The sequence below is a fragment of the Mesoplodon densirostris genome, chromosome 11 (genome assembly GCF_025265405.1).
Source record: "Mesoplodon densirostris isolate mMesDen1 chromosome 11, mMesDen1 primary haplotype, whole genome shotgun sequence".
NCBI classification, from domain to species: domain Eukaryota; kingdom Metazoa; phylum Chordata; class Mammalia; order Artiodactyla; family Ziphiidae; genus Mesoplodon; species Mesoplodon densirostris.
This window is the reverse complement of record NC_082671.1, coordinates 60,976,511-61,004,045: the sequence shown is the minus strand read 5'-3', so window position 1 is coordinate 61,004,045 and position 27,535 is coordinate 60,976,511. Positions and strand designations below refer to the sequence as shown.

The following is a 27,535-nucleotide window of genomic DNA, read 5'->3' as shown; positions in this document are numbered from 1 at the left end:
GTGGGAAAGCTCAGAAACTGATGGCGGACCAACCTGTCGACACATTCTCCCCCCAACCCACTCTTTTGCACAAGAAGAGAAACGCATGCCCTCGGCCGGAGGGGCAGCTCGGGCAGCGGTAAGGGGCCGGCTGGGAGGCAAGCAGGCGCCCATGCCGGAACCCACGCTCCAGGCCCACCCTGCACCCCGAGGACCCCTGAAGACACAGAAGGGGGAACAGCCCGGGAAGCCAGGTAGGCCCGGCTGTCGAAGGTCCCCTTGAGCAAGAGCTCCTCAGAACCAGACCCCCAATAGGCAGGGCCGGCGCAGGTGGCGGCAGGGAGGCTCCCCCAGACTCTACGGACCCAACGTTAACTCCCATCACCCAGGAGAAGCTGCAGAGCTGCAGCTGACAGCGCAGCCGTGCAAACAGAGAGGCCATCGTGAGGAAAAGGCTGCAGGAGCGATTCAGGGCCACTCTCTAAGGGAAGAGAAAGCTCAGGGCTCCAGGTCCTTCCTGCCCCACTGCTGCCTCAGGCAACTGGATAAAAAAGTAGAGGGACATGCAGGACACGCTCGGCCAGAGGGACGCCCAGCGCCAGCCCACTCACGGGCGCCCATGCAGAGGCACATGCAGTCACCACCAGGACGTGGCAGGTCCGCAAGGCTGGTGCCCGTCCACGGCACACCACAGTTCTTTTAAAAAGTTAAGCTATAGAACAACTTGGCGTCTGGTTTGATTAATGTCTTTGTTGTTCTTATCAGGACGCGGTGGGGAAAAAAATCAGAAAGCCCGTAAGACAGCTGCCAACTGCTGTGCGGGCAGGGAGTCTGACTCCACGGCCTATGTCGCTGCCTGAAACGTGCTGGCCCTCAGGTGAGGTAAGGAGAGCACGAGGGGAGGGCCCTCCGCCCACCCTAGAGCTCCAGCCTGGAGGGCACCTCCCAGGGACCAGGCTGAACTGGCGTCCACGGCCCGTCCTGCCGGGTAGGGGCTCCTCTGGGCATGTGTACGGCCCAGCCCTGTGCCCCACGCGCTCGGCCCACGATGGAGCACGGGAAGGACCTTCGCACCCCCCAGGAGCGAGTCAGTGAGGGCTGAGCACAGCTACGCAGGCCACCAGGCACCTGGTGCAACGACTCTGCTCCACTTTCCTGACCCGACACACAGTCGTGCCCCCCGTCACTCTCCAACCACCCCGGCAAGGCTGTGGATGACCTGAACGGTGCTCCTGAAATAGCCTTCCGGAACCAAGCTAAGAAAAAAATCTCATTCCACGCCCTAGACTCTCGTTAGTGCCCAAACGCGGCGCGGATGGCACGGACGGCCCGGCGTGTGCCCGAGGTTTCCGAGCACTCCTGGCCCGCGCCCCCGAGCGTGCTTACCTTCCTCCCCAGTCTCCTGCCCCCGCTGAGCACCGTCCTCTTCGAGGCCTGCGGTACCTGACTCGGCGGCCGGGGGCTGGCTGTGCCGCTGGCTCAGCTGGCTCCGAAGGGCGGTGATCTCCTTCTTCAGCAGCTTGGCCCGCCTGTTCCGCGACCCGCTGGGCTTCATGGAGCACGTGAGGTCCAGCGCGTCCAGCAGCTCCCTCAGCTGCTCCTCCAGGACCATGTGGGCCCTGCCAGCCGGGCTCAGCAGCCTGTCCACTGGAAGCAGAGGCACGGCCATCAGGAGCCTCGGACCGCCCCGCCGGGGAGCCCCGGGCCCCCACCCGCGCGTGGCGCCCACGAGGGCCGCCGCCAGGGGGTGCACAGGAGCAGGGGCGGCGCCCAGGGACACCGAGCCCCCCTGCTGAGACCGGCCGCCCACGCCCAGCGAGGATTCCAAGAAAGGGCCCGAGGGAGGTGTGGACTCCCCGAGTGGAGGCGCCAGCGTGGGGCGTCTGCGCATCGCGACTGGTGTCTGAGCCCAAGTCTCGGGCCCAGGCTGTTGTTTGGCTTTTTTAAAACTGGGCTGCAAAATTCAGATAATTTGGAGTTTGGGGCACAGTTACTTCAAAAATCGCTAGCAATTTCCATTTCAGCCAAACACCCAAATTCATAAAGCACAGATTATCTTAAATCAGTGAGAAGCGGCTAAGAAACACAACGAGTCTACAGAAGCCCCCGCAGATAAAACTGGGACAAAAACAGCAGCGCGGCCGTCCAGACAAAGGAACACAACAGGCAAACCTTTTACTAAAGCACCGCCTCGTCCACGAAGGGAACGAGACGACGGTATAAGGAAACAAAGCAGAAAGCATCCTGACAAAACCCCGCAGGTAAGAAGGTTCACGGAAACAGAAGACACGTCGCTTGAGGAGCCTCACCAGCGTCTGGTCCGCCCTCGTGCCACCCCAATGCTGAGGGAGGAGCGGATTGGACTTCGCATCCCTAATTCTACCCTCAGTGAAACCTGGGCGCGGAGGCATACACAAGCACTCGTGGCGGCTCGCCCAGCCGTTTCCTGCAAGGCCTGACCTCCGCGGCCCCGCGCCCCTGCCTGCCCGGGGCTCCTGGCGGGGGGGGGGGGGGCGGGCAGAGCCATGCAGCAAGGCAGTAGCTTCCAAGGGTCAAACGAGTCAGCGGACGGCAGGCCCCCCCAAGGCCACGGCGCAAGGAGTGCACCGCCGGGGAGAGGGCCCCGTGCCTGTGCCCTGCTAACTTCCAAGCACAGCGACAGCCTTGCTCTGGTCACAGACGCCCTCCCAAGTCCATAAGGGCCCACGTGGGCCCAAGGCCCCGGCTACACTGCTTCCTGGTCTGTATCAGGCCGACCCAGGCCGTCCTTCTCAGGGCCACAGGCCACGCGTCTCTCTCAAGTGGGACCCTGAAACGTGGCTGCCCTGAACAGAGATGCGCTGAGTGTAAGATACACACTACACGGCAAAGAGGAAATGAGAAGCCAGTGGAGACAATCGTCCGTAAACTTGATGTCGTTTATGTGTTAACATCACCATACTGCGACACAGTGGGTTAAAAATACGTTGCTAAAGGGGCTTCCCTGGTGGCGCAGTGGTTGGGAGTCCGCCTGCCGATGCAGGGGACGCGGGTTCATGCCCTGGTCTGGGAGGATCCCACATGCCGCAGAGCGGCTGGGCCCGTGAGCCATGGCCGCTGAGCCTGCGCGTCCGGAGGCTGTGCTCCGCAATGGGAGAGGCCACAGCAGTGAGAGGCCCGCGTACCGCAAAAAAAAAAAAAAAAAAAAAAAAAAAGTTACTAAAATAAGTTTTGCCTGTTTTCCACTTTTTCACGAGGCTACTAAGAAACCTCAAGTCAGTGTGTGGCTCCCACCCTCCTTCTCCTGGGCCTACCCGCACGGCGTCTGCGGGGGGAGCACCCTCCCGCCTGTTCCCAGACAGCCCCGCTTACCGTCGTCCCAGGAGAAAGGCCGCCGGGGGGCCGCGGGGGGCCGCTCGGGCAGGTGCATCCCTGAGGCCTCCTCGAAGCCGACGCTGTCTGCCTGGCGCCTGGCCTGCCTGAGCACCACACCACCCTGGTCACGCAGCCGCACGGCGGCCCGGTAGAACACCGTGTCCTTGGCGTTGTACTTCATGCAGTTGTCCACGATAAGGTCAAAGTCCTCCTCCAGCTCCCTGAGAGTCCGGTACCCTTGTGCTTCTAACCGTTTCCGCATCGTGGCAAAGTCCATAGGGTGTTTAATGTGATCCAGATAATCCGGAACCTGATTCCAGGGAAGAAAACAGCCATTTACAGACAAAACAGGATTCATTCATGCTACGTAACCAGCACACCTGCCACGTAAGGCAGCCACATGTGCATATCCACACGTGAACACACGCGCACACACACGCACAATGCTCACACAGTACCGAGTGGCAGCAGTGAGACACACCAAACTGAAGCCTGGGTCCTTCCAAGGACCCTCCCAGCCAAGGCCCCTGAAGTACAAACGCAGGAACCCGTCCCCTGGCCAGGCAGACACGCACTGGGAAGGGCTCTTTCTTCATCCCTTTGGTCACCGCAGACATGAGGAAGGATGGGGAGCGCGAGGGCGAGGACACCCACCTCCTTCAGGCTCACTGGCTGGGCAAATATCCGGGCCGGGTCCTTCTCCTGCAGCTGGTCCAGCACGGAGCGCAGCAGCACGGTGAGCGGAGTCAGCCGCAGCTCCAGGGCCACCTGCTCCAGCTTCACCTGGGGGCCAGCGCACGCGGTCTCAGGGCCCGAGGGGACCCTCCCGCTGAGAAGCCACTTCCTGCCTCAAGCGCTCAACACCGCCCCGTGGCCGACGGGGCCCACTTTACGGGCACACACGGCGCCCCTTCCTGCCCGTGCTGCCCGGGATCGCACTGGACACCACACCGCCCCAGGCCAGCCAGCCTCCTTCAAGACAGGTCAGTGCCACGCCCCAAAGCCACCCGCACCCAGGGCGACGGTCACCCGGTCTGCACCCCTCACCAGGGAGGACGGCTTGGAGGAGGCAGGGGGCGAGGACTGTGGGCCCAGGGGACCAGCGGCTGCACGCCCCGCCCCCCGCCCCGGAGGCCCCTCCCCAGAGGCCCCGCCCCACCCCGCCCCGCCCCGGAGGCCTCACCTGCTCCCGCTTGAGCTTCTCGCGCTTGCGCAGGAGCTCAATGAGCAGGCGCGCGCGCTCCAGGTCGTGCCGCAGCCGCTGCCAGTACTTCAGCTTCTCTTTGGCAGCTTGAATCTCCTCGTCGTTTTCTCTCTGAGGAAAGGAATGGAGTCGGCCTCGTCCCCCGCAGAGACCCGCCGAGAAAGGGCTCCACGGCCCAGGCGCCACCTCCCCAGCGTCTCAGCCCCGCGCACGTCCTTCCTGGGGACACGCGTGCGCACCCTGCCAGCCCATCTCCAGGCCAGCGCTGGCGGGGAGGGATGGGGCTGAGCAGCGACGGCTGGGGACCAGGGCATGCCGGTGTAGAGACCTGGCCACCCGCCCGGGCAGCGCGCCCTCCAGGCGGCCTCGGCTAGGGCGCTCCCAAGACCCTCGCCCAGCCAGGCCGCCCAGCCCCCCCACACGCACGTCCTCACTTCCTTCCCACCCCAGCTCTGCACAGGCGCTGGGGCCCTCAGCACGCTCCTCCCGGAGGGTCAGGGCTGCTGCCTGTCCCCAGCCCCAGGCGCCCACCCTCTACCACCTGCGCCCAACACCACCAAGAAGCCCACGTGCCCAGGCTCAGCCCACCCTGTGCCAGCATCTCAGCTGAAGGCTTGCCTGACCACAGCTCCAAGAGGAAGGGGCAGTCGGGCTCCTCACCTTCCCACACCAGCCCCGCTAAGGCTCCCAGCGGGTGTCTGGGGCCCTCCCGATTACAGCAGTCCCGAAGCCGAGTCCCACTTTATGCACGGGGCTCCCCTTCCCTGCTGCCGTCGAGGACACACGCACCTCCAGCCTCAGCTGAGGCAGCAGCGCCGGCACCGCTGCCGGAACACACGGCACAACTCTCAGCCCCTCTTCTCTGCCCGGCCCCTTCTGCCCCTCGGGTTTCCACCCCCATCCAGACAGAGCGGAAACAGCACAGCCAGCAGGCGGGGTCCTGACCCCCAACGCTTATCCCAGTCCTATCCCAGTCCGAAGCCTGAACCTGGCAGCTGGGAGCACTCAGCCCTGAGGGCGGAAACGGCGAGGATCGACCCTGAGGCCACCACACATGGGCTGACGCTGCCCTCTGGGACCCTGGGGTCTGAAGGCAAAGAACCCATGACGAGCTGCAAGGCACCTCTCTTCTCGCTCTACTGCAGCAGAGGGAGGCCCAGGGGGCCGGGTGCGGGGACGTGGGCTGGGCCGGAGCCTCCTCTCCGCCAGGCGTCCTCCAGGCTCCACCAGATTCCAATCACTGGGCGTGTTTTTATGTTATCTGAAATTCTCAGGCATCAACCAGGAGTTAACAGTAACATCAGCTGTGTAACTAAAGCCAGTAAATAAACACACTGGAAGGTGGGTTCAGAAAACCAAATTCCCCAAAAGAGCGTCTGAAAATCATCTTGTCCGTTACTTTGAAACAGACACTCTGAAAATATCAGCTAAAAGGATGTTTAGCTGATATGAGGACAAGGAAGGCAGGTAAGTCCCAACAGGCCCCTGGTGCCCATCTGCTGTGCTCACCGCCAGCTCACCGCCCGGCTGCAGGACTGGAGGGCCGCCCTCCGCGCACACAACGGCCCCACCACGCAGGAACCTGCTGGCAGGACCTGACTGAGGCCCACGCCTCTTCTGAACAAAAGGGCCTGAGTTCCTGACTCTGCTCAAGTGGTCTTACTTCACCTAAAACCAACCCTGGGAAGTTCCATAAACTGGGGCGGTAATGAAGCCATTTCTGGTGCCAAAAAAACTCTCAGGAAAGAGGATCTTAGAGGACGGCTTGCAATCGAGCCGAGGTCCACCCAACAAAGGAGGGGAGAACACCCACTGCCTGGAAGGGAGACGGCCAGGACCCCCCCCCCAGGGTCAGGACCACCTAGGTCGGATCAAAACCCTGTGCTGGAGGAACAGGGCAGGCCAGCTCTGCGGGGTGAGGCCCTGGCACACCCACCGACTCCCCGGACATCACCAAGGGCCTAAGACCCTAAGGGACAGCCACCCCGGCCCGAGGCTGACATCAGCAGCAGCAAGGTGGACAGCGAGTGGCCCTGCCCCAGCAGAGCAAGACAACCGTGCTGTCCCAAAACCACCAGAGAGCGGACAGGGGACACTCTCCCGCCAGAGGGCGCATCGGGGTGAGTGGGCGGGCACGCTCGCTCAAAGGCAGGACAGGAGAGACAGGAGCCGCACCCCACCCCAGCACACGCCACAGGCCCTCACCCCCAGCAGGCTCTGCAGGATGGCGGAGGGCAGGCTCCAGGGAGGGTCACCGCCAAGGGGACCCACTCTGAACAGACCACCAAGGAGGCAGCACCCAACAACCCAAGGCACCTCGTCTGCCCCAGGCCAGCTCATTCCATCTATCTGTTTGTCCCCAACCAGAAAGCGACCACGGGAGGAAAGGGCTGCACCTGCCCTCTTCCAGGGCCCGGCTCAGGGCTAAATGAGTCAGCTTAACCTCTAATACCAAGTAATTTTAAGGTTTCAAAGAACATCAAAATCACACCAAGGCTTGAACGTCCCGTGTGGAACGTTAATGTTTCGGACATCCCCGTGAGTCAACCTCTGCTAGAACGTGGTGGGAAGAGGAGCTGGGTGCCGCCCTTCCACCCGTCTGCCTCCTGTCCTTCCTGTGAAGCGGGAGTTCACACCCCAGCGTGGCGGGTGGCAGGCCGCCCCGCGTCCGTGTCCCTGCCCACACAGGCCACACAGCTGGGCTCTATACGACCCGGTCAGAGCCCTCTCCTGGCCAAGCCAAGGTGCACCCCAGGGCTCAGTGTAAGTCATAAGGACCCAGATCTCTGTGGTTCCTCCCAATTCCTTCCGCCAAGAGAGCTGACGCTTCCCTTTCCTGTTTCCTGTGGGTGAATCCTCCCATCGTTACAAATTTATCTCGTGTGGGGCAGGATGGGGATACAACACGACTGGTCTCGAACCCTCGTGCCGGCCTCCTGAGAGCAGTGCTCCCCCAGGAGTGCCCCGCCCCCGCTCCCCTGAGGTGCAGGCAGGCCCCTCGCGTGCACACGCCCCCAAACCCCCAGCTTCCTGCCCCCAAACCCAGCCCAGGTCCCACCGGCAACCACACAGGCCCCGGGCCGCCACTCCCAGCGCGGTTCACCCCGCGACGCCCCGGGCTCCGAGACGAGACTCCTGGGGCTGCATTCTGCACGTCTCCCATTTCTCTGCCGTCATCCGGGCGAAGACAAAAGGCCTCCGTGCTGCCTCGCTGCCCCGATCTTGCGACGCCTGCTGCCTTACCCGCCACCCCAGAGGCCCAGCACCCTCTCCTGGCACCCAAGGCCTGCAGGCTCTGGGCGCCCCCCCCCCGCCCGTTTCCTGGAGCTCCCGAGACAGCACCCAAGCAAGCCAGCCAACTCAGTCCCCATGGTTCCAGCCCTGCGGCCTCCTGAACGTCCCCCAGCCCACAGCTGGCCCTCCCGGCCCACGGGCACGTGTTCCGACACAGCCCCGACCGAGACCCAAACTCCAGGCCCGGTGCGGAGGAGGGAGGAGCACCCGGGGCGCCACTAACAAAGGCCCGGGTCTGACGGAAGGCTGAGGGTGAGCCCCGGGGGCCAGGCCCCCACTGGTGAGCACGGGCGCCCCCAGGCCCCAGGGTCGGCAGCACGACCAACACAAGCGGTCAGCGGTCCCGACGCTGGATGGAGCGAGCAGGCGGGCGCGGGACAGCTGAGCACCCGGCAGGCCAGCAGGGCTCAGGACGCGGCACCTCCCGGTGCCTCTATGCGCACGCCGACCGTAGCCGCAGCCCAGAGTTAAGGGAGCCGCTCGGTGTGCAAGGTCCACCCCAGCAAACAAGGGCGGCAGCGCTGGGTCTGCACAGAGGCCTGTGCCACGTCTCGGGGGAGGGGACTCATATGGCACTGCGGGCACCAGGACCCCCAGGGGAGAGACGGCCCCATCAGCACACCCTCAGGGGCAGCGGGTCTGAGAAGCACACCCTGTCGCCTTGTGGTGCCTCCTTTCCCGGAGATGGAGGAGGGTCGGGGGCACGGCCCAGCCCGCAGAGGCCCAGGATCTTAACGGTTCCTCTGGATTTCAAAAAGCCTTAAGAAGACGTTAAACTGAGCGTCTAAGTGTGTTAGTAACGTTCAATGACCTACGCTGCGAGCACAACAGGACTGGGAAGATCGAGAGAAGGGGCTCCCTAGCAAGGACGTCGCCGCCGGCGAGGTGGACAGGGTGGTGCACAGCCCGGGCCTCGCGCCAGGACCAAGGAGAAGCGACAGCAGAGTCGGGAAGCAGCAACTCCCGAAACACCAGGATGAAAACAGCAGCTGATTCCCTCGACGTGGGGACCCCAGGGATGGCGACCCTCACAGCTGCCAGACAGTCCTGCCCCGACCAGAACTCAGTGGAGGCAGCTCCCTTCACGCCAGGAACCCAGATGCCGGACGCAGCGCCCGGGACCCCCTGACTGATGATGCACAGGGACAGATGGCAGAGCCTTCAGGGTGCGGTGGGAGCCACAGCGATGCAACAGGAACCGGTCGGGAAGGGGGCCCCCGCTGTGCGCCCGAGTCTAGAAGGCAGCGCCCCTCAGCACACATGGGCAGACGACCCTTGCTTGTTTTGCGGCATCTCAGAGAGTCGACCCCTTCCTTTCTAAATCCATCCTTTTAGAGAAACGCTCTACAACACCAGATGGGTCTGTGAACGCAGATCAACCGCTAAGACGTAAGCGCTAGTCTGGTTTTGTTCTTTGCTCCCCCCTCACTTGTCTTGGCCCTCGTCGCCCTCGGCATGGCCCCCCAGTTACATCGCTCCTGCACGGCGCCCCCGGTCCCCTGCTGCTCCACCCCCAGCAGGCATCCCCGCGCACAGGATCGGGAAAGAGGCAGACGGAGGCACTGCCTGCACCCACCGGGCTAACGCCGGCACGCGGTCCCCTGGCCCGAGAGGCCGGCCACGCACCTGAGCCTGCATCCTCCGAGCTCCTCGGAGGCACTGGAGGCAGAGGAACACCGGGGGCGCGGGCACGTACCTGCTGTGTGTTTCTGTGGGACTGCAGGCTGGACTGGAGTCTGCGCAGCAGGGGCGCTCCGTTCCTCGACAGCCTTTTGAGGAGCCAGTAGCTGTGGGCACGCTCAACAAACTGCTTCTTCCGCTGAATGGCCACCTGATTCGCAATCCTATTTAATCTAGAACACGGAAAAACTCAGAGTTTAGCTGTAAAGCAAGACATGGGCGCGCTCTCATCACGGAAACGAGAAACCACAGCGTTACTGTTAACACGCTGCGTGCGTCCCGCCGCACCTCTGAGCAGCGGCGCCCTCACGGCCACCACCGCCTCCCTGGTTCTCCGCCTACCCGCAGGCTGCGTCCACCCGTGGTCACTCCAGCGGCCCTTGGGGCACACGTCTAAGAAGAAAAACGGGTGGAGTCCTGGGTGTTTCCGCTTTCTCTGAGTCGCGCATCCACGCGCACTGACCTTCACCAGGTGTGGCCGACCCTGCAGAGTCGCCCACTCTCACGGGGTTCGGGGCCGTGGCGCCCCGGTCCCCTCAAGAGGGAGAGCAATGGCATAAGTGGAGGCAGAAGCAGCGGAGCGGGGGCGGCCACCCTTCACCAGAACAACCGTGAGCGTCCCCAAGCCGCCTGCGAGACTCCACCCTTTCAAGGACTGCAAAGCGTGAAGGATTTATTACAACACTTGCACGAGGGGACGCGAAGCCGGCGTGAAACCCTTGGAGGCCAACAGGACAGCCTCCAGTCCCTGCCATGACCCCTGCTGCTGAAACACGCCTCAGGAAGACGACTGAGGCAGCCGAGAACCAAACCTCGACAGGACAAGGAGGCGTCCCCACTGTGCACCAAACATCAACATTTCAGGTCAGAAATTAAGGAATTTCAAGAGCACGTTTTTTGAAAGGCGCGATCCTGAGTTGCACAGAACTGTGCGGCACCCTCGGCTCTGCCGCGTCCAGACCCACGACGGTCCTTCTCTTTAAAGGAGCGGCTGCGGCTCGAGCCTCGGTGCCGAAGGCCACGCGCCACACAGGGCAGCCCTGCCTGGGGTGCACAGGGGAGACCCACCAAGGGGGCAGCTCCACACCAAGCACAGGCCAGGGGTCAGCGAGAGCAGCCGGGCAGACGCAAAGCCCAAGCCCCAGCGTGCCCACAGGCCCACCCGCTCGGGACACCTGCTCACATGGTGCTCCCAGAGGCAAGGCTGGAACGCCTGCCAGCGGCGGCCAGAGCATCTCCGCTGTCCCATGATGGCTCCAGCAGAAGGCACCAGGGACCCCAGGGCTCCTCGTCTGAGGACGGAGCTGTGTTCACCTTGGGCACCTCGGAGGCGCCCTTCTGTTGGGGGCTGTTTTCACCTTTTTGACAGCGGCTTGACAGAGGGGCAGCGAAGTGCATGCATCTTAATGCACAGAGCTCGGGGGTCTCTACACTCGCAGACGTGTGTTCTAACGTGCACTCAGTTATCGCAACAGTCAAATGGGGCGGCACAGATAAAAGGCTGCCTCGTGATGTGCTGAGCACCCAGCTGAAGAAGTCAGGAGAAGACAAGAGAGGAAGGTCCCAGGACCGCACGCAGGTGGCGGCAACTGCCCCCAAGGCCGCGCAGCGCCCTGGAAATCTGCTGAGGGGAGCTTTCATGTTCTCCCCACGATAGCAACAGTGACTATGGCAGGTGAAGGATGAGCGAACTGACTTCACCCTGCAAACACTCACAACGTGTAAGTGGTGCGAATCATCGCACCGTACACCTTAAACTTACAATGTCACATGTCAATTAAATCTCAATAAAGCGAGGGAAAAAAAGACAAAGAGCAAAAAATCATGAAACAGGAAACAAGAACAGAAGAAAATCTCAACAAGACCAGAACCACGCTCTCTGAAAAGACTAGTAAAGAAACAAACAGGGGCTTCCCTGGTGGCGCAGCGGTTAGAATCTGCCTGCCAATGCAGGGGACACGGGTTCGAGCCCTGGTCCGGGAAGATCCCACGTGCCACAGAGCAACTGGGCCTGTGAGCCACAACTACTGAGCCCACGTGCCACAACTACTGAAGCGCGCACGCCTAGAGCCTGTGCTCTACAACAAGTGAAGCCACCACAGTGAGAAGCCTGTGCATTGCAACGAAGAATAGCCCCCGCTCGCTGCAACTAGAGAAAAGTCCACGCGCAGCAACAAAGACCCAACACAGCCAAAAATAAAATAAATAAAAAATAAATTAATTTTTAGAATGTAAAAAAAAAGAAACAAACGGGACTTCCCTGGTGGTGCAGCGGTTAAGAATCCGCCTGTCAATGCAGGGGACATGGGTTCGAGCCCCGGTCCGGGAAGATCCCACATGCCACGAAGCAACTAAGCCCGTGAGCCACAACTACTGAGCCTGCGCTCTAGAGTCCTTGAGCCACAACTACTGAAGCCCACATGCCACAACTACTGAAGCCCGCGCGCCTAGAGCCCGTGCTCCACAACAAGATAAGCCACCGCAATGAGAAGCCCATGCACCGCAACGAAGAGTAGCCCCCGCTCGCCGCAACTAGAGAAAGCCCACGCAGCAACGAAGACCCAACACAGCCAAAAAAAAAAGAATGAGAAGATAAGCTGAGGAAAAGACACGTGATGAGCACAACCAAACAACCTGCCACCCACAAGCTGAGCCCGGGAAGAGAGAGACCCACCACCGGGAGAGCTGGGACTGACTCTGGTGTGCTGGCAGTGCATTCAAGGGCATTGCCCAAGCCCACACCAGACTGCGAGCCCCCCACGGCAGGAAAACCAAAAAAACAGGCCTCAGAGGAACCCACCCCCATTTACAATTGACTGACGAGTGGTGGGCTGATGGGACAGGAGGGGTCCCAAAAGCGAGTGGTCATTTAACGTGTTTGGGTTTTTTTTGCTACATTTGACAAATCAATGTTGCTATCTCGTTTTTTGTTTTTAAAGTTTTTATATAAAAGTCACGAGAAACAGGCAAAAATGGCATTAAAAGCCATCCCCACCTGACATGCACAGACATTGGAGGAGCACCTGGGCCAACCCGCCGGCGTCTGCGGGGCGGGGTCCACCCTCCCTTCTCAACACCTTCTCAGCCAGCTGGGTCTCCACAACAGGCACCCTACACTTTCAGAACAGCTTGGACGGAGGTCGGGGCACACGAGTGAAGTCCACCCGCCAGACCCGAAGAGCCTGGAGTCTGCCTCTGGAGGGATGTGGTTCCGGGCCACACTGGCTCCGGGGGTGCCCCCTGCGCGACCACATGGACCACAGGCAGGAGCCCCAGGCCCGCATCCACACCTCCCAGCCAGACCTCACCAGCACCCATGGCCACGGCCACAGCCATGCAGCCAAGGCCAGGCGGCCGACTGCCCCGGGGCCTGCCCTCGACTACTAAGCAGGTTGACAGTGACAGCCAGCTGGGCAGAGCCTCCTTTCCTGAGAAACCCCTCTCGAGCTGCCCACCTCAGTGCCTGGGCCCACAGGGCAGACCCCTCTGACAACCACACCTCCTGGTCCACGCCGGTGGGGAGAGAATGACCCCGCTGAGGTGGATGCTCCCTTCCAGCCCTCGCGGGGAGGAAGGCCAGGAAGAAAAGAGGAACGGGCCACGTGGAGAGGAGCCGTCGCCTCCAGGGGCCCCCGGACCCCGGATCCGACGCCAGAAAAATCAAGAGCAGAAATCATCTGGTAGAGGCACTGGTGACACCTCGGTCACCAAGGAGCAGGGGGCATCGCTGCCTTCAGGTGGGGACGCAGGGGCCCCGCAGTCCCAGGCACACCTCCGTGAGCTGCAAAGGCCTATCGCAGGGGACTCAGACGTCTGGGGATGCCCAAATCAAAGGAGGCTGAGTGGGACAGGGCCCGACTGGAGGCAGGAAGGTTCCAGGGGAGGCCGGCTCCACCGTGGGAGACACGCAGGGGCGCGTGGAAACCACCCCCAAGAGGGTAAGCGGGTTATGAGCAAGAGGGGACTCTGGGTAAAGAGCGTTTGGGTGGGGTTTTTTTTCGACTTTTGCAACATTTTATAAATTTGAAGTTATTTCTGAACAAAAAACTGAAACTGAAATGAAGACAAGACGAGATGCAATGCTGGTCTCTGTGCCTTGGAGGGGAAGGGTGCCCAAAGCACCAAGGTCCGTCTCACCATCCACTCCAGGCAGCGACTCCAAGTGCTAGGATGAAAGAAAACTTCAATGCACGTCCGCCCCATCTCTATGGAAGCAGATACAGCGAACGTGACCAGAAACTGCCAGATTCCACGACCTCGGCAGACCCTCCCTATGGGCCAGGCCTGCTCTGTGCGCCCGGAATGCCCGGCTGCGGGAGGTGTGAGCACATCAGGCCTGCTGAGCAGGGGTGAAGCCAGGGCTGGTCTCAGCAGAGACCACCAGGCAGGGCCCTCACGGCTCCCACCAGGAGGAGGGAGCCGGGGGCGGGGGTAAAGCGAGCAGGACACGAGCCAGGGGTCCACACGCCCAAGGGACACGAGGCACGGCCCACGGCACCACGCTAAGCACTCACTTCAGTCCTACGCACACAGGAATCCCTGAGACTGAAACGCGTCGTAAGAGCCCGCAACGCAGCAGAAACACATCGTGAAGCATCCAGATTCCTCCCCTGTGCTCTTTTTTACTTTTATTCACGTCAGCTCTTTGGTCAAAACACATCCGCTCTGGGATGTGCCATCCCTGCGCTCCCACGCTCCCCGCCCCGCCCCAGGAGGGCCAGTCTCCCAGCCCCCAGTTCAAAACCAAGGAAAGCAAAGAAGTCACAGGAGGGTCAGAAGCAGAACACTGAGAGCAGCTCCGGGGAAACACAGGGCTCGGCCCCACATCAGGAGGCAAGAGCCACCAAGGCCGCCTCCGCTGGGCTCACCCGACGTGACCGGGAGGGACACCTGGAGGAGCGGGACACGTGGCCCGGCTTCTCCACACGGCTTGCGTTTCACGACCCGCACTTCTGACTTCCGGCTGGGTTTGCAGGGCTTCTGTCCAGGAGTCGCTCCTTAAACAGCCCTTCCCCAAGGACCCGGGCAGGCAGGTGGGAGGGCTGCCCAGCGGCGCCCACAGAGCAGAGGTGGCACCCACATGCACGGGGCGCCCAGAGCCAGGCTCCCACCTGCAGAGGCTGACAGGCTTCTCCGATTTCCCCAGGCCACGACCCATGAGAACTTCCATAACACGTAATAAAGTTAACTGCTAGAAACATGAAAAAAGACATACAAAACTCAAGTCCAAACTTCTTGCTGTTAAGTTCAACAGGCATTAAATTTGTCTGCCCAACGGCTCCCAAGCACCCGCTCTCCAGCCGTCCTCACCTGGTGTCCCAGCGGCGCCCTCAAGGGGACAGAGCCGTGACCCGGATCCTCCATCCTCATCACGCACTTCCGGTAACAGCTCATTACGCAGGAACACGCACATCAACGAGGACAGGCCAGGCCGGATGTTCCTCCCTCGAGGCCCCTCCTCCCCAGATACACTGGGACACCCATAGCGCAACCAGAGAGAGCAGAGTGACCAGGTTAATTACCCCAAGGGACCCAGGAGGCTCCAACTCCACGAGTCCCTTCACCTGGCCTGGCCCCTCCCTGGTGCCCACCTCCACTGGCCCCTCCCTTCCCCCCACAAAGCAGATGAAATGGGCAAAGAAGCAGAGAGGCTCCAATCAGAAGAGCGGCTACTCGAGGAAAAGGCAACGCTTAACAGAAAAAGAGCAGCACCAGCACCGGCCAGAAAACGGAGAACAAATGCCTGTTCTCTCTTCTTCAGCCCTGACTTTTCATATCTTCCCCAACTTTAAATATGTTGCTTCTGGGCTGGGAAAAGAATTATTCTGATTTGAGAACAGGTGCAGGAGGGGAGACACAGACAGGCGGACACAGCTCCGCGCCACTGTGACAACTGCTCAGGAGCAGCTCATCCTCACTGAAGGCTGGACCCTCACAGGCAAAGAGACCGAGCAGCCGCAAGGACCCCGCCAGACCCAACCCACCCACCCAGGGCAGAGCACAGCATCCCATCAACGTGGCCGCGCCACTCCTGGCCATGCGGCGGCCTGCAAGGCCTCGACCGCCCCGGCCAGCCGGCCTGACCACAGGCTCGGAGTCCTCGAACAGGTGGGCGAAGCCTCAGAACACCCGTATCTTTGTTCCGGAGTCTATTACTGAGAGACAAGAAAAGCAATCTTTGTAGCTCAGAAACACTAAACAATAAAACAAATTAAACCAACCATCTTCCTCTCGTTGAGAACAGACTATGATCTCAAAGTTAGTTGGTCTGAGTTATCTTTCTTACTTGAAAACTTTTAAACCCCTCAAATTACAAAAGCATCTACAGCTCCTGCCACACACCCCCAGCCTTGTCACAGCCAATCCTCCTTCCTCTCTGCAGGGAATAAGGGGGATCCTCCTCTTCTTAGATCTCCAAAGCCCCTCTTCCAGCCCCCCTGCCCCGGGCCAGCTCCCAAGCTTGCTCAGAACGCCTGCCACCCTGGTGGCAGCTCTAGACAGGTCCTGAGCCAGAGGCCGTGGAGAGCAACCAGCTTTACTCCCATCTACACGCCACTGTGCCTGGGTCCTAAGAACAGGACCACCAGCCCAGCCGCAGCTCAGGCCACAGCTTCGGGACAAGAGCAGTGGCTGTGAGCCTGGGCCTCCCAGCACCTGCCCCGACACCCACAGGGTGGTCTGATGTCAGGGTCTCCCGGAAACTCTGGGCAACACTGACAGCAAAGCCTGTGGCCGTGAGCACTCATCCAGGTGCGTCGTTTACGTCTGCTCCAAACCGAAGTAACAGTTTGTTCCTAAATTAGGAAAGGACAAGACGGAGCATGGCCCAGTCACCTGAGCTGCAGTGTTTACTCCAAAGCAAGTTCTCCTCTCCACCAGACCGGGTCATCTCAGACTCCAGGTGCCCATGTTTCCCAACCGCAAATGCTTTCTCCTGCGGACGGGCTGACAGACCCTGGGGCAGGGAACCAGGCAGGGCTGGACAGACAAGGCAGCACCTCAGACTTCTGGGTTTTCAATTTACTAGATTACATTTTTTGTTTCATTTCTTTCAATTTCAGTAAAGCTGAAAATTTCGGGCTCTTAGATAAAAGCTCTTGATACAAATCCTATACTTTCTGACCTACAGGTAGAAATCCAAGTGAAACTGTCTTTTAAAAGTGAGACTGACTTATTTGCAAAGAGACACCTTGATTTTAACAGAAGCCTTCTCTGGATAAGAGGGATTATAAACACTTTGTATTCACTTTGAATTTACTGATTCTGTAACATGGGTACTGTTCTGTAAAAACAAAAAAACTTCATTCTGGGAAAAAGGCCACACTTCTTCAGTAGCAGTTCCCACCACATCTCACGACCTGACAACATCCCAGTACCACTCTCGGGAGCAGACACCCACTTACGTCTTCCCTTCATCATCCTGATGCTTTGTTTTCTTAACCAGACTGTTCTAAAGACCCGTGCCCTATCATACAGGGTTTACTTCCTCAAAGCTCAAGCAAGTGTTTGAGTCTTTCCCAAACCACACCCGGTGAGAAATTCATCAAGCCACTTACCTCCTATTCCAAACAAGAGCGTTCTTAAATACAACCAAATAAAAAGAACAAGTCAGTACCAAGGAGAACAAGCAGAGGAGAAAACAAGTCCAGGGATGGGGGTAGCCAGCGGGGTCCTGACCCCACCACCGTGGACGGCTCTAGGCAAAGAACCCAACACTGACCAGGCAATGCTAATACCACGAGAGAAACAATCAGGAAAACAAGAAAGCCTGTCCCATGACAGGAAGGAGGCCAGCACCTCCTGCCTCGCGGCTCCAGTCGCCCCACTCTGATCTTTACCCCGGGGTCACCCTTACCCAGCCACGCTGCTTAAGTTTCCAGCAAATTTAAAAATCCCACAAGATTCCCAAATTTTGCGGAGGGAGCAGGGTGAGGAATGGTGTTTTGTCACGTCAAAGAAGACAACAACTCCTGGGGCGCCGCGGGGCCCCAGACCGGTGGTCAGCGTGGCCGCAGGCCCACGCGGGCATCGAGGAAACCAGACACACTTCCCCATCTCACAGACTCAAGTCTTTTGCAACATCCATGCTCCCGTGAAGCGGAGACTGAAGGAGGCCACCTTGGAGAGGACCGTCAGGGCTGGACAGACAGCACGCGGTCAGACCCTGCGCGCCCTCCCAGCAGGCCCGGGCCCGCCACGCTTACCTCTGAGGGGGAATGTAGGGCGCACACACAGGCGGCAGGGCCGCACAAGGCTCCCGGAGCGTCTTCTTGGCCTTCTTCGCTTTCTTCCTGACCTTGGACGTGGACCTGACCGTTTTGGCTGCACTCTCCTTCCGGCAGACGCCGTTTTTCACCTCGACATCCCCATAAATGTTCAGGGGCCTCCGGGTGCAGCCCGGGGGCGTGTGGACGTCACAGTACGCAGTCTTCCTGACGGAGAAGGTGGCAGCACCGCCGGCCAGCTCCTTCACGGGCTCCATCTTCATGTAGAGGCCGGCCCGCTGGGCGCACGTCACGTGGAAGGCGGTGTAGCAGTTGGCCTTGTGGCACTGGATGCAGGCGCCCACGCCCTTCTGCTTGCAGAGGTAGCACGTCAGCTTCCAGCGGGCGGGGGGAATGTTCCGCACGCCGTCGATGGGCTCGATGAACACCGTGTTGGCGAAGCCAACCTCGGGGATCCACAGGGCACACACCACGTGGCCCCAGCGGTCATCGTCAGTCTTCTTGAAGGCGCCGCCCTTGTTGGGGCACAGCACGCAGTCAGCCGGCCGGGCCCGGGACTGCAGGCAGTGGCGGCAGAGCCACTGGCCCTCGGGGATGTAGGGCACGCCATAGCACTCCTGGTGCACCGCCAGGTTGCACATGTCGCAGAAGAGGATGGCGTTGCTGTTCTGGCACTCGCCGTCCATGCACACGCAGCACACGGCGTCCTCGTCAATCAGGCACTGCTGCTCCCCTTGTTTCTGCTTCTCGCAGTGCGACGCCTTCTCGAAGCGGTCCATCAGGAACTCGAACACGCTCTGCGACACGGCGGCCACGCAGTCGCCCCTGCGCTTCTCGTTGACGATCTCCAGCCAGGCGTAGTCCTCCTCATCCATGTCGTACTCCACCTCGTTGTCCAGCTCCTCGGCCGACTTCTCCACGAACTTGTAGTACACGGGGGGCCGCCGGGGCGCCGATGGGGGGCTGTACTCCACCACACGCACCTTGGGCTCGGGGAGCGTGCTGGCCGAGGCGGGGGCGCCGTGGGCGCTGGGCGGGGCTTCATTTTTCTTCTTGACCCTGTTGTTCTTGTGCCGCTTAGTTCTTAAGCACACGGGCGGCCTCTCGCTGTTTTCTTTGTTGCTGTTGCACTCACTCATCTCCTGAGCAGTGAGGTCATCTTCTAATATGATCTCCAGAGGGTCAAAAATACTGATCCTGTGCAGGCGGCCCTCAATCTCGATCTCCACCATCCTCTGCGCTTGCGCGTAGGTCAGCGTCTCTCGCGTAGGGGAGTGCTTAGTGCTGCCGGGGGAGGAAGGGTGCCTCGCTGCAGCGCGATGACCTCGGCCTTTCCTCCTCATTTGGTACTGACTCCCTGAAACGGATGCAGAGGACACGTTAACTCCACACAGAGGACACGAGAGGCAAAAGCCACCAGGTACACTTGGGCAGACCTAACCAACTTGTGCTAAATCGAAACAAAACTCCCGGCAAACCTATCTCTGAGGTTTCCAAAATCACTCGTCCCGGGACTCACAGTGATATCTCAACAACCTTCAACAGCGCGTTGCCCCCAGGCTGCCCCTCCCCAGGGACTCCCGGGACCAGAGGAGAGGGCAGGGGGTGAAGAGGGGCTCCCAGAGGCACACGCGATGACAAGTCCTTCCAGGATGCTGAGGCCCACTGCTCGCCAGTCACCTTCTTGTATCCACAGGTCACCAAGCCGACTGCCACATCCCTCACAAGCAGGGGTCGCAGCCCTGAGCCCAGGGCAGCGCACACACAGGGCTGGACCCCGGCAGGCTCTGGCCCCTGGCTCCCCCACTACTGCTGCCCCGGAGAGAGCCCTGAGCCACGAAGTGGCGGTCCCGTCAGCACCCCTAGGGAGCCTGGAAGCCTCAGCAGCCTGACCAGAGCCCCGTCCATCCTCTCGACGAACGTGTCCTCCACAACCGTGTTGAGGCACGGGGCCACCAACCACTCCAGGGCTCAAGAGGGAAGCCCCGTACTGGCCTGGGGGCAGGCTTCACCCCTGGGAGGCCTCCACCCAGCCTCTACAGGGCTCAGGAGTGGCCACCACGAAAGGCCCCACGGGCCAGCCACCTGCCCTGCCCCTCGGAGCACTTCTCAGCTGCTGACTTCACCACGGTGCCGGGCCCGCCTCCTGCCACAGCAAGGGCCACCCCAAGACCCCTGCGCCGCCTGCAGAGGCACCCCCAGCCCCCCCCCCCCGTTCTCAGGTGCCAGCACAGGCTCAGGTGCCCGAAATCTGGGCCACAGAGACTTATGAGGATTTGCTCTTTCCAGACGTCTGCCGTGTGTCACCGACCGTGTCTACTACCGGTCTCACTCGTGTGACGACTCCTGACTCTGGACCACTGCCCGTCAAGCAGGGTGGCACCTTAGGAACTGATGACGAGGACCCCTCCTCCCTCCAAACGACCACATTTTACTGACAGGAAGCAGAGTGACATTTAAGAGACTGGCTGACAACATCCCAAGGTGGAGCCCAAGGCCCACAGCGGGATGTGGCCCCGAGGAGCCGGCACGGGGCGCCTCCGCACAGCGACCCACCTGGCCTCCAGGAAAAGCCCTCCCAGGGCGGGCTTCACTTTCTCAAACCCGAGTGGAGATCCCGGCAGAACCTAAATGCACTTTTTAAGAGAGATCCTTCAGATCGTGGTTTTCTCTTCTGTCAAATAGAAATCCACGTTTTACGTGAAATTTGACAGGAATCCCCTACAAAGAGAAGCACGGAAAACAGCATGAGCAGCCAACTCGTCGCTCACCTGCATCTCAGGGGTCTCCAGGGGCCCACGCAGCCCTGGACTCCTGTTGTGCGGTCAGCCAAGCCGCTGCCCAGCTAGCTCTGGCCCCGCCATCCCTTCTGGGGGAGAGGGGCACGGCCCCCCTACTGTCAGCACCGCAGCCTGCACGGAGGGGACGCCGGTGCGCCAGGGCACAGCGCACAGCTTCAGGGGTCCTTACTGGGGTGGGGCAGAAGCGACAGTTGGTTACTCAGCAGATGCAAAGCGAACGTGTAATTTTCTCCTCGAAAGCAGAGAACCAACAGCACTAATCAAAATCGGTCCTTCAAAACCCACACTCTCCCAAAGGGCACTGAAGCTCTGGACACTTAGTACCCGAAGAACAGCACTTAATGGTCGTGGCAGCTCCGCCAATTTGAAAGCTAGACGGTGACAGGGAAAGAAGGCGCGGGTCACTCTGCAGACCACCTCACCCGGCTATCACTTCCCGATCTCTGGCCCTCGGGCTCCACCCACACTTGGCCCTTCCGCGCGGGGACAAGCGCACCCACGAGGAGGCGATCAGCAGCCTCTCCAGACCCTACTGATAAATGCACTTTGAAAAGCCATGTGGCCACAAGAGAGGCAGTCGGCACCCAGGGCCGGCTCACCTTCTCAATCAGTGCCTTTCCCGCCTGGCTTTGGACAAACCACTTACACCCTCGTGCAGGGACGGGACGGCAGGCAGCTCCCGGCCCGCAGGTGAGTGCAAGCAGCGCCCTCCACCCACGACCCTTCCCGGGCGGTGGGCGCCTTCTCCACGGGGGCGCGGCCTTTCGTCAAAACTCCACTGCGCACCCGCAGCGCGCGCGTCCTCCGTAAATTACACCTCAATCAAGTTACTTCTTCCAAAGGGCCCCGGAGGCCGCTGAGTCCACCACCGGCTCTCAGCGCGGGAGGTGGGGCGGAGGGGGCGGAGGCCCGGGTCCGCGCGCCCCTCGAGGCTTTCAAACGCGGCTCTGGAACAGGGAGTTTCCCGTCCGGGCTCAACGTGCCCAGCGCGTCCGTTACATAACGCGACCCTCGGGCAAACGCTCGGCCGGCGGACCCGAGACCCCGGCCCGCTCCCTTCTCGCCGGGCGGCCGGGCGGAAGGCGCGGCGGCCGGGCGCTGGGGCCCAGTCAGCCCGGCCTCCCTCCCTGTCCGGCTTCCCGCCCGCCAGCCTAGCCTCCCTCCCTGTCAGCCTCCCCGGACGCCCAGCCTCCCGGTCCGGCCTCCCTCCCCGGCCTTCCAGCCTCCCGGCCCGGCCTCCAGGCCTCCCCAACGGCCGGCCTCCCTCCTTCCCGGCCGCCCAGCCTCCCAACCCGACCCGGCCACCCGGCCCGGCGTTCCAGCCTCCCGGTCCGGCCTCCCCGCCTCGACAGCCCGGCCTCCCCTTCGGCCGGCCTCTCTCCTTTCCGGTCCCCCGGCCTCCCCGCCGCCGCCCTGACACCGCGGCCTCCCTCGGCCCCGTCGCCCGCGGACAATGCGCCGCCACGGCGGCCGCCAAACATGGCGGCGGCACCAGCACCGAGAGGCCGGCGGCGACGGCCCGCGAGAGAGGCGGGCGAGGCGGTGGCCCCGGCCCCGGCCCGTCCGGCGCACTCACCTTCGGGGCCGCGGCCGCGGGAGCCGGGCGGCGGGCGCGGGGGCCGGCGCGGCCGAGGAGGCGCTAATGGCGCCCGCGGCTCCTCCGCCAACGGCCGCGCAGGCCCGGCCCGCCGCCGCTCTGGGCGCGGGCTCCTGGCGGCGGCGGCCCGGCCCGGCTCGGCTCGGCCGCCTCAGGCTCTCGGGCGGCGGCTCGCGCGGGCGGTGGGGCCGGACGGAGGCCCGGCGCGGGGGCCCGGCCGGCGGGCGGCGGCGGCGGCGGCGGCGGCGACGGCGACGGCGACGGCGACGGGGCGCTGGCGCGGGTCTGCTCGGACACCCGGGCCGGCTCGCTTGCTCCCCAGCGAAGCAAACAATGCGGCGAGCGCTCCGCCCGGCGCGCTGCGTGCGAAACGCGCCCCGCCCGCCGCCGCCATGACGCGCGGCCGCCGCCGGGGCCGGGGGGAGGGGACGGGAGCGGAGGGGAGCGACGCGGAGGGGAGGGAAGGGGAGCGGAGGGGAGCGGAGGGGGGAGGGCCTGGGGGAGGGGCGAACGGGCAGAGGTGGGAGGGGCGACCGGCCAGAGGGGCCACCGGCCGGGCGATGGGGCGCAGGACCCCGGGGCTGGGGGATCATCGGAGGGGGCGCGGGGTTCAAGGGAGAGGGGCGCCGTACGGGCGATGGGTTCGCCGGCACCGGGGCTGGGGGGTCATCTACGGGGGCACCGGACATGGGGGCTTGGAGGCCTGAGGGCGCGCGGCGTTCAAGGGAGAGGGCAGCCAGGGCAGCCGGCGCTGGGCAGAGGGGCTGGGGCGCGCCTGAGGGGGCGCGGGATTTGAGGGAGGGGTGCGGCACACCGGGTCTGGAGGCATCTGAGGGCGTGCCGGGCGGGGGAGGGGCCTGAGGGGAGGCCCCTGGGGAGGGGATGAAGAGGTGGGGGCCAGAGCGGGAGAAGGGGGCACTAGATGGGGCAGGCCCGGCTGAGTGTTGGGGGGGGGGGACCTGGGGGAGTGCCCGGCGTGGGGCAAAGGGAGCCCAGACCACAGCGTGGTGGAGACCCGAGTGGGCGCCCCATGGGGTCCCGCTGGGCCAGGCAGGGGGTTGAGGGGAGCCTGAGGGGCCCGTGCTGGGCAGGATCAGGCGCTGGTGGAGAGGAAGCTGGTGGAGAGGAAGCGGGTGCTGGTAGGAGTGGGGGAAGCAGCGGGGCGCACTGGGGAATGGGGGCTGCAGGGCGGCCCAGCTGGCCCTCCTCCTTCAGGAGTTACAGGCCTAGGATGGGGCCTATAGGTCCGGACCACTCTCTTAGGCTCCAGGTAGAACAGAAAGGGCCCCTGCGCAGCAGTCGTTCAGAGACCTGAGTTTTGGTCGCTGCCACTGGCTGCTTCCACTGTGGCCTTTGCTTCAACGCCAAAATTCAGAGGTTTCATGACAGTTTTCATCCCGAGATTAGTCCCGAAGTGCTTTGGGAGGAGGGAGAAGCCTAGATGTTTCCTTGGTTTCCGTGAGGACTTGAGGTTAGTGCAGTGGCTGTGAAGGAGCCCAGCCCTGGGGAAAAGGAGCAGCAGGTGCCCCCCTCCCCGACAACCAGGGGAGGCCCTTCAGTAGGAGAAGGAACATGCCCCCCAGGCAGAGGCTGGGTCCTTCTGAGCTGGTGAGACCTTACCCCGCGTGGGCAGGCAGGGCGGGCTCTGCTGCTTAGGCTCTTCCTGCAAACGCCCTATCGAGAGCAGGCTGGCCATGTCCACCCAAGTGTCCTAGCCGGGGGCCCTTTGCTGACCAGAACTTGTGCCCCATTGCATCCAGTGTACAAGTAGGAAAGTGAAGGCTTGGAGGGTCACTCAGCCAAGGTCACCCAATGGTCAAGTTCCTGAGCAAGGTCCCACCTCCAGACACATCCTTGGGCCAAGGTGAGGCAGGCCCAGCAGTGGGCCCCGACCACGTCTGCACCAGATGCAGGAGCCTCAAGTATGTCCTCCGCTCTTCCAGACGTCTGCTATCTGAGTCAGTGGAGAGCAAGCACACGGGGCCTGCACCCTTCTCCACCCCGGGCAAGGCAGATGCAAACCAGGAAGCTGGAGGCCGTGTTGTGAAAGAAGAGAGACAGGAAACAGGAGAGAGGCAGAGAGGATGGCTTCTCCACCAACCAAAGTGACGCCCAGGAGGAGTGAAGGCATGTCATAGTGGCCTTCTGGAATTCCAAGGATGAAGAGACTAGCTTAAAAACCGTCAGAGAGGGACTTCTCTGGTGGTCCAGTGGGTAAGACTCTGCGCTGCCATGCAGGGGGCCAGGGTTTAATCCCACATGCATGCCACAAGTGGGAAAAAAAAAAAAAGGATCCTACACACTGCAACTAAGACCTGGTGCAGCCAAATAAATGAATAAATTTTTTTTAATTTAAAAAAATTAAATTGGAGAGAAGAATAAAGTTTATTTTTTTAACATCTTTATTGGAGTATAATTGCTTTACAATGGTGTGTTAGTTTCTGCTTTATAACAAAGTGAATCAATTATACATATACAAATGTTCCCATATCTCTTCCCTCTTGCGTCTTCCTCCCTCCCACCCTTCCTATCCCACCCCTCTAGGTGGTCACAAAGCACCAAGCTGATCTCCCTGTGCTATGCAGCTGCTTCCCACTAGCTATCTATTTTACGTTTGGTAGTGTATATAATACGTCCATGCCACTCTCACTTTGTCACAGCTTACCATTCCCCCTCCCCATATCTTCAAGTCCATTCTCTAGTAGGTCCGTGTCTTTATTCCCGTCTTACCCCTAGGTTCTTCATGACCATTTTTTTTTTCCTTAGATTCCATATATATGAGTTAGCATACGGTATTTGTTTTGCTCTTTCTGACTTACTTCACTCTGTATGACAGACTCTAGGTCCATCCACCTCACTACAAATAACTCAATTTCGTTTCTTTTTATGGCTGAGTAATATTCCATTGTATATATGTGCCACATCTTCTTTATCCATTCATCTGTTGATGGACACTTAGATTGCTTCCATCTCCTGGCTATTGTAAATAGAGCTGCAATGAACATTTTGGTACATGACTCTTTTTGAATATGCCCAGTAGTGGGATTGCTGGGTCATATGGTAGTTCTATTTGTAGTTTTTTAAGGAACCTCCATACTGTTCTCCACAGTGGTTGTATCAATTTACATTCCCACCAGCAGTGCAAGAGTGTTCCCTTTTCTCCACACCCTCTCCAGCATTTATTGTTTCTAGATTTTTTGATGATATGGCCATTCTGACCAGTGTGAGATGATATCTCATTGCAGTTTTGATTTGCATTTCTCTAATGATTAATGATGTTGAGCTTTCTTTCATGTGTTTGTTTGCAGTCTGTATATCTTCTTTGGAGAAATGTCTGTTTAGGTCTTCTGCCCATTTTTGGATTGGGTTGTTTGTTTTTTTGTTATTAAGCTGCATTAGCTGCTTGTAAATTTTGGAGATTAATCCTTTGTCAGTTGCTTCATTTGCAAATATTTTCTCCCATTCTGAGGGTTTTCTTTTCGTCTTGTTTATGGTTTCCTTTGCTGTGCAAAAGCTTTTAAGGTTCATTAGGTCCCATTTGTTTATTTTTGTTTTTATTTCCATTTCTCTAGGAGGTGGGTCCAAAAGGATCTTGCTGTGATTTATGTCATAGAGTGTTCTGCTTATGTTTTCATCTAAGAGTTTAATAGTTTCTGGCCTTACATTTAGGTCTTTAATCCATTTTGAGCTTATTTTTGTGTATGGTGTTAGGGAGTAATCTAATCTCATACTTTTACATGTCCCTGTCCAGTTTTCCCAGCACCACTTATTGAAGAGGCTGTCTTTTCTCCACTGTATATTCTTGCCTCCTTTATCAAAGATAAGGTGACCATATGTGCGTGGGTTTATCTCTGGGCTTTCTAGCCTGTTCCATTGATCTATCTTTCTGTTTTTGTGCCAGTACCATACTGTCTTGATTACTGTAGCTTTGTAGTATAGTCTGAAGTCAGGGAGCCTGATTCCTCCAGCTCCATTTTTCGTTCTCAAGATTGCTTTGGCTATTCGAGGTCTTTTGTGTTTCCATACAAATTGTGAAATTTTTTGTTCTAGTTCTGTGAAAAATGCCAGTGGTAGTTTGATAGGGATTGCATTGAATCTGTAGATTGCTTTCGGTAGTAGAGTCATTTTCACAATGTTGATTCTTCCAATCCAGGAACATGGTATACCTCTCCATCTATTTGTATCATCTTTAATTTCTTTCATCCGTGTCTTATAATTTTCTGCATACAGGTCTTTTGTCTCCTTAGGTAGGTTTATTCCTAGATATTTTATTCTTTTTGTTGCAATGGTAAATGGGAGTGTTTTCTTAATTTCACTTTCAGATTTTTCATCATTAGTGTATAGGAATGCCAGAGATTTCTGTGCATTAATTTTGTATCCTGCTACTTTACCAAATTCATTGATTAGCTCTAGTAGTTTTCTGGTAGCATCTTTAGGATTCTCTATGTATAGTATTATATCATCTGCAAACAGTGACAGCTTTACTTCTTCTTTTCCAATTTGGATTCCTTTTATTTCCTTTTCTTCTCTGATTGCTGTGTCTAAAACTTCCAAAACTATGTTGAATAAGAGTGGTGAGAGTAGGCAACCTTGTCTTGTTCCTGATCTTAGTGGAAATGGTTTCAGTTTTTCACCATTGAGGATGATGTTGGCTGTGGCTTTGTCGTATATAGCCTTTATTATGTTGAGGAAAGTTCCCTCTATGCCTACTTTCTGCAGGGCTTTTATCACAAATCGGCGTTGAATTTTGTCGAAAGCTTTCTCTGCATCTATTGAGATGATCATATGGTTTTCCTCATTCAATTTGTTACTATGGTGTATCACGTTGATTGATTTGCGTATATTGAAGAATCCTTGCATTCCTGGAATAAACCCCACTTGATCATGGTGTATGATCCTTTTAATGTGCTGTTGGATTCTGTTTGCTAGTATTTTGTTGAGGATTTTTGCATCTATGTTCATCAGTGATATTGGCCTGTAGTTTTCTTTCTTTGTGACATCCTTGTCTGGTTTTGGTATCAGGGTGATGGTGGCCTCGTAGAATGAGTTTGGGAGTGTTCCTCCCTCTGCTATATTTTGGAAGAGCTTGAGAAGGATAGGTGTTAGCTCTTCTCCTAAATGTTTGATAGAATTCGCCTGTGAAGCCATCTGGTCCTGGGCTTTTGTTTGTTGGAAGATTTTTAATCACAGTCTCAATTTCAGTGCTTGTGATTGGTCTGTTCATATTTTCTATTTCTTCCTGATTCAGTCTTGGCAGGTTGTGCATTTCTAAGAATTTGTCCATTTCTTCCAGGTTGTCCATTTTATTGGCATAGAGTTGCTTGTAGTAATCTCTCCTGGTCTTTTGTATTTCTGCAGTGTCAGTTGTTACTTCTCCTTTTTCATTTCTAATTCTATTGAT

General features: G+C 59.2%; 2 protein-coding genes across 9 annotated transcripts in view; both read right to left on the bottom strand.

Annotated features, from left to right (window-relative positions):
• The window catches only part of BRD1 (bromodomain containing 1), a 34,078-nt gene extending 11,912 nt beyond the window's left edge, over nt 1-22,166 (bottom strand). For 4 of the 8 annotated variants that reach the window (XR_009533768.1, XM_060112080.1, XM_060112083.1 and 1 more), the window contains exons 1-7: nt 22,114-22,166; nt 17,716-19,093; nt 9,528-9,684; nt 4,517-4,648; nt 3,988-4,116; nt 3,331-3,643; nt 1,366-1,626 (exon numbers count right to left, since the gene is read on the bottom strand). Coding sequence is in view for 6 of the 8 variants with exons in the window: in XM_060112080.1 (XP_059968063.1) it covers nt 1,366-1,626; nt 3,331-3,643; nt 3,988-4,116; nt 4,517-4,648; nt 9,528-9,684; nt 17,716-19,079 (2,356 nt within the window). In the remaining 2 variants the exon portion in view is untranslated. Of the gene's footprint in view, nt 1-1,365; nt 1,627-3,330; nt 3,644-3,987; nt 4,117-4,516; nt 4,649-9,527; nt 9,685-17,715; nt 19,094-20,292; nt 20,374-20,507; nt 20,529-22,113 lie in introns of those variants that run through there. The other 4 variants (XM_060112086.1, XM_060112082.1, XM_060112081.1 and 1 more) reach the window with 4 other exon arrangements.
• A 10-nt stretch (nt 22,167-22,176) lies between these two features.
• The window catches only part of LOC132499550 (basic proline-rich protein-like), a 28,444-nt gene continuing 23,085 nt past the window's right edge, over nt 22,177-27,535 (bottom strand). The window contains exons 5-6 of the mRNA XM_060114204.1: nt 22,767-23,005; nt 22,177-22,629 (exon numbers count right to left, since the gene is read on the bottom strand). Of these exons, the coding sequence (XP_059970187.1) occupies nt 22,177-22,629; nt 22,767-23,005 (692 nt within the window). The remainder of the gene's footprint in view (nt 22,630-22,766; nt 23,006-27,535) is intronic.